This window comes from Phoenix dactylifera, chromosome 1 (genome assembly GCF_009389715.1).
Source record: "Phoenix dactylifera cultivar Barhee BC4 chromosome 1, palm_55x_up_171113_PBpolish2nd_filt_p, whole genome shotgun sequence".
Taxonomy (NCBI): Eukaryota; Viridiplantae; Streptophyta; class Magnoliopsida; order Arecales; family Arecaceae; genus Phoenix; species Phoenix dactylifera.
The window spans coordinates 22,439,143-22,444,313 of record NC_052392.1 but is presented as its reverse complement, the minus strand read 5'-3'; the positions used below and the strand labels follow the sequence as shown (position 1 = coordinate 22,444,313).

Sequence of the window (5,171 nt, the reverse complement as noted above, 5' to 3'; positions counted from 1 at the left end):
CCACTGATCAATAAAGCGGACAATATCTCTGAGGAGAAACAGTCGCCTCCGCTGTCTGAGACCGGTGGGGACGAGGTCGGAGAACAGTAGATCTTTCTGTAGCACTGGATGCACGGGCTGGAGGCCGACCTCACTCGACCTTATCAATGATAAGGTTGGAGGATGGGAGATCCCCTCTTAGCGTTAGACGCGTGAGCTGGAGCTTGACCTTATTGATGAGGTCGGAGAGCGGAAATTTCTCCGTAACGCTGGACGCGCGGGCCGGAGCCCGACCTCACCTTGACCTCAACCGGAATAACTCTGATCATTGAACCGGCCGCTCTCATATGTCCACTGATGTGGTCACGATGTCCTTAATAAGGGCCCGCCAGCTAAACTAACCTGTATCCCAACCAAAAGTCGTTCTCCTGCTCCAAAATTCTTCAAGCAGCTGAGCCGCCCAACCCAAGCCATTTCTAAAGAAAGCTAGCTTTAAGAGAGTCGAGCAGGCTAAATACCTAATCTACTACACAAGCATTTCAACATCAGAGAGGTTTATCTGTTTAGCGTTCTCCACCGTTCAACCCTTTCATGAATGAAAAGAGACCAAGTGCTCGAGGAGACTGCAGGTTCTTCTGAGGAAGTTGCAGCCCATCAATTAGAATCTCCTCATCATGATTATAGGCTATCATGCCATTGTGAAATACAAGAAAAAGAAGCACAAGTGGGTTTCTTTCTTTGTGCCCAGAGTGAAGCCAATTCATCTTCCTTTTTACTTTCCCCAAGTAGCAAATCATAGCCTTCTATGATAGTCCGAAGTGAAATAGGGATTTTTTTTTTTCGGGTTGGATCTAGCGCTATCTATTTGAACCAAAAAAATGGCACCGCACCACCTCGAACTCATTCGACAAACATTAAGACGAGATATCACTTGCTTACGGCACCAACCATCAGGAGCAAAATTGGAAGGCAAGTGATTGCAAACTACGCAAGAGCAAAACTAGGTTAAAAAGATCCCTCAAACACTTGAAAGCACATCACAAAAGAAACACAGACCAAATCAGTTGAGGGTTACGACGACAGGTTAATGGCAGCACTCCATTAGTAGTTAATTCTACATTAGAATACCAAGAGCTATGGATATGTGGATGCCATTATTACTAGTGTTATCAGCAAGACTAGAAGAGGAGGAGGTGGCTGTTATCTTTTCCAACACTTGGACTGCATCCTTCATGGAAGGCCTCCTCTGAGGGGCAACGGAACAACAAGCAAAACCCAATTTGAAGCAGCTTAGCAGAGCTTCCTCCTTGCCCTCCACCTCGCCTCTCAGCGCCAGGTCGGCCATCCTCAGAATTCTATTCCTTTCCTCCACCACAAACCCGGCGTTCCATTGGCAGAGCTCCACCTCCGAGAACACTCTCCCCGCAATCAGCTCAAGCAATACCATACCAAATGAGTAAACGTCCCATTTGGCGCTGGGCTTCAGATTCTTTAGCGACTCCGGCGCCTGATACGTAGGAGGAGCCAACGCCGAAGCGGAGGAGGAGCCGCAGGGGCTGGCCCCTGCGACGGGCGACAGGTCCGGTAGGCTGCTCGTGGACAGCGCCGACCGCTTGCTTCCGAATAGCCTCGCCGATGTGCCTGGTTTGGAGCTGCTGTCGCCCGACACGAGCCGCTCCAGCCCGAAATCTCCGATCCACGGCTCCATATCGGCGCCCAGAAGGATGTTGCTCGGTTTGACATTGCCATGAACACACTTCTTCTCGTGGAGGTATGCAAGCCCCCTGGCCGCGCCTCTCGCTATCCTCAGCCGGGCCTCCCAGTTGAGGTGAAACGGCGACGAGCCCAGCTTCTCTGCAAGCGATCAGTCTATGTTCAGTACCCGTTCGACGTACGAATCCGACTGCGCAAAAGAGAGAGAGATAAGAGTTTCTTACTGCTGAAAGAGATGTTGGCGAGGCTGCCATTGGGGGCGTAGTCGTGGATGAGGAGCTTCTCGTCGGCCCCCCAGTAGAATCCCCGGACGCGGAGGATATTGGGGTGGTGGAATTTGGCGATGCTACGGACCTGGGCATCGAAATCCTTGAACTTGTCAATGGTGCTGCTCTCCCCGATCCGGCGGACGGCCAAAGCGGTCCCGTCGGCGAGCACCGCCTTGTAGACGATGCTGGATCCCGTGGCTCCCAGTATATAAGCCGAGGCTTTCAGCAAAGTCTCCAGCTCCAGCTCAGGCTCTCCACCAACTGTGACCAGAGTAGCTCCCTGCTGCTTCTGCCGTGCCTGGATTTTGCCATCTCCTTCCTCCTTTCCTCTCTTGTGCAGCTCTTCCTCTTCTGCTTCTGTTTCGGAGGATGCCGAGGTCTCCGAGCCCTCTTCGGCGTCGTCGCTGTCCCCACCTTTCTTTCTCAAACACCATGACAAGCCACCTAGTCCTCTGGATTCAGGGGATGCTGATGGCGGCCTTTCATCCCTCTTTTCCCTCTCGACGCTCTTCAGCCCGATCCCTCTATCTCCTTTCTGCCGCCGCTGCTGCTGCTGGAGCTCTCTCTTCTTCCTCTTTACTTGGTAAATATATAAGAACACTATAAACAGAAGCGCGATCCCGGTGAGATCTCCGACGATGATCGCCACAACTGCTGCTGGCCTAAGCCCCCTTTGCCCTCCGCTGCTCGCTGCCGATCCTGGCGGCGAAGTCCCATCAGGATTCTTGGGCATCGCGGCGAAGGCCGGAGGAGAATTCGGCCCCGGCGGAGTCTCGGTGGAGACATTAGGGGGAGGATTGGAGAGGCTGGAAGGGATCGTGCACATGTTCTTCAGTGGCTTCCCACAGAGATCCGGGTTCCCCGAGAAGGCCATCGGCTTCTGTGCGAGGAAAGCTCCAGACTGCGGAATCGCTCCACTGAGATTATTAAAGGAGAGATCGATCAAGGCATTGGCCGGAATTCTTGGTGCTAGTTCCGGCGGGATCACGCCGGCGAGCCGGTTGGAGGACAAATTCAGGTACCGGAGGCCTTTTACGCCGAGATCCGGCGGCAGGGACCCATTTACAAGATTGGAGCTCAGATCCAAGACCTCAAGCCGCTCGAAACCTCCGCCCGGGAGCTCGCCGGAGAGGTAATTGCTGGCAAGAGCGACGGTGGTGAGGTTGGGAAGCAGCGTCAGATTGCTTGGAACTCTGCCGACCAAGGCATTGTCGGAAAGGTTGAGCGACTGGAGGCTTTTCATCTCGCCTACGAGCTCGGGCAGCTCGCCGGAGATCAGGTTGTTGGAAAGCGAGAGAATGCGGAGGTCGGAGGCGTGGAAGATGGTGGCGGGAAGGGTGCCGTTGAGGAAGTTGCCGGAGAGGTCGAGGTGGCGGAGGTGCTCGACGAGGCCGAGGTCGGCGGGGATGGAGCCCAGCAGCTGAGAATCAGGGAGGACCAAGCCAATCACCCTAGAAGCAGAAGAGGCGGGCACCGGAAAGTCTCCACCACTGCTCGTGTTCCAGTTGAAACGAGCGGCGCCAGCGGATGGGAAGCCCATGCACACGACCCCATTCCAGGAGCAGGGCGTGTCGTCGTCGTAGTTCCAGTCGCCAAGCACCGAGAGGGGGTCGCTGAGGATGGAGTACTTGAAGGAGAGCAGCAACACTCCATCCGAGTTAAGACCGAATGGTCGACAAGGTTGGAGTAGAAGAAAGCAAAGCAAAAGAGTGATAGGAGAGACAGCATATCTCCATCCGGAACGGAGGCTACTGCTTTGGGAGCTCATGTTGGAGCCTTGGAGCAAAGCATTTCTCAGTGGAGAGGAGAAATAAGAGTAGGCGGAGGGAAAGGAGAGAAAGAGGAACAGGAGGGGAAGATGGGGGAAGATGGTGCTGTTATGTTTGGAGGAGGGGAGTTGTTCACCAAATCGATGATGAGCTGTGGCATAAATAAAAAGGAAAAACAAGGCCAAGCCAAGAGAGAGAGGAAGAGTGGATGGGAAAAAATTATACGGCGATTCCAGGAGGGAGCAATGCATGTGAGGCTGAAATGGGAGAGAGAACTAAAAAAGGGAGGGTTGAAAGTCAGGCTGCTGGGAATTAAAAATAGGAGCACAGCTCATCAAAAGGTACTGAGCCCGCCATAAATATTTAACCTGAACAAGGTTACAACTTACAAGCGGAGATATGATTAAATACCCACCCAGGTTTACTTCTTTTTCTATCCCCGCTTCCCGGGCGAGGGAGAGGGCCCGAGGAGGGGACGAAGGAATCTGGGTGCGGAAAAGAGGACATGGAGGTGAGGACCGGGTCGCGGTGGGATTGACCCGGGGGGAATTTTGGAAATTGGAAGCCTACTGATTCTAATTTAGAGTGGACCCGAGAAACCAGAAGGTGTGGGAGAGAGTGCTTCACATGGGGTACTTTGCTGACTCCAGTGAAATCGGTAGAAGATTTCTTTCTTTCATGGTCAAGTAAGACCTGAGGGTTTTTGAAGACCCCTTTGCTTTGTTGTGATTTTGTATAGGGGGATTGCTGGGACCACGGGGAATTTATAGCATTATAACGTGTGGGGTTGAAGAGATTTAAAGAACCGGGGTGTGGTAACAATATAGGAATCCTATGAGAGAATGCTAGGCTTTGGATTTTGGTAACAAAGAGCTGAAGATTGCTTGAAAGAAGTTTGGTACTAAGGAATGGGCGCCGGTGGTCCGCAGCAGCCATGGAATCTGAGAGAAAAATGCCTAGCTATTAATCTAGCTTTGATAGTTTGTATAGAAATCAGCATATAGTGTTGAATTGGTTTGGCAAGGAGGTACTAATCAAGGTTGAAGGGATATCCTCCTCAGCCTGTTGCTAAGATATGCGACTCACATGGACACGATTTGGATTGGTATATTAATTCATGCAATCATCAAAGTGCATTACTAAATCCCATGTTAAGAAATTGGGATCAACAACCTTTTCATGGTTCTAGGGTCTACAGCCTTTGAGGAATTCCCTAGAGGCATCTCACCTTCTAAGCTACACAAATACTAGTTTACAAAGTATTTGTATGGGCTTCCGCCCCCTCTCAAAAAGCTTCATGATGAGGTAAGACCTATGCCTAACAAGATACGATTAGGCGATACAATTCACCGACACTTTGCTGCTTGCTTGCTGCACCATAACTTTTTGCATAGAAGGCAAGAAAATGAGCACATGTTATGCAAGGAGCCTGCTACATTCT

General features: G+C 51.7%; 1 protein-coding gene across 1 annotated transcript; it reads right to left on the bottom strand.

Annotated features, from left to right (window-relative positions):
* Window positions 1-958: 958 nt before the first annotated feature.
* Window positions 959-4,945, bottom strand: LOC103716219 (probable LRR receptor-like serine/threonine-protein kinase At4g37250). The gene is made up of 2 exons (XM_008804130.4): window positions 1,917-4,945; window positions 959-1,833 (listed from the first exon to the last, which is right to left on the bottom strand). The coding sequence occupies exons 1-2, from the start codon at window positions 3,979-3,981 to the stop codon at window positions 1,094-1,096; spliced, it is 2,805 nt and encodes a 934-aa protein (XP_008802352.1). The 5' UTR covers window positions 3,982-4,945; the 3' UTR covers window positions 959-1,093.
* Between the last annotated feature and the right edge of the window lie 226 nt (window positions 4,946-5,171).

Excerpts from the sequence above, each read along its gene's own strand:
- LOC103716219 (XM_008804130.4), bottom strand. The coding sequence starts at position 3,981 with ATGCATTGCTCCCTCCTGGAATCGCCGTATAATTTTTTCCCATCCACT. Across the intron at positions 1,834-1,916 it reads CGCCAACATCTCTTTCAGCA|AGAAGCTGGGCTCGTCGCCG; the intron begins GTAAGAAACTCT and ends GATCGCTTGCAG.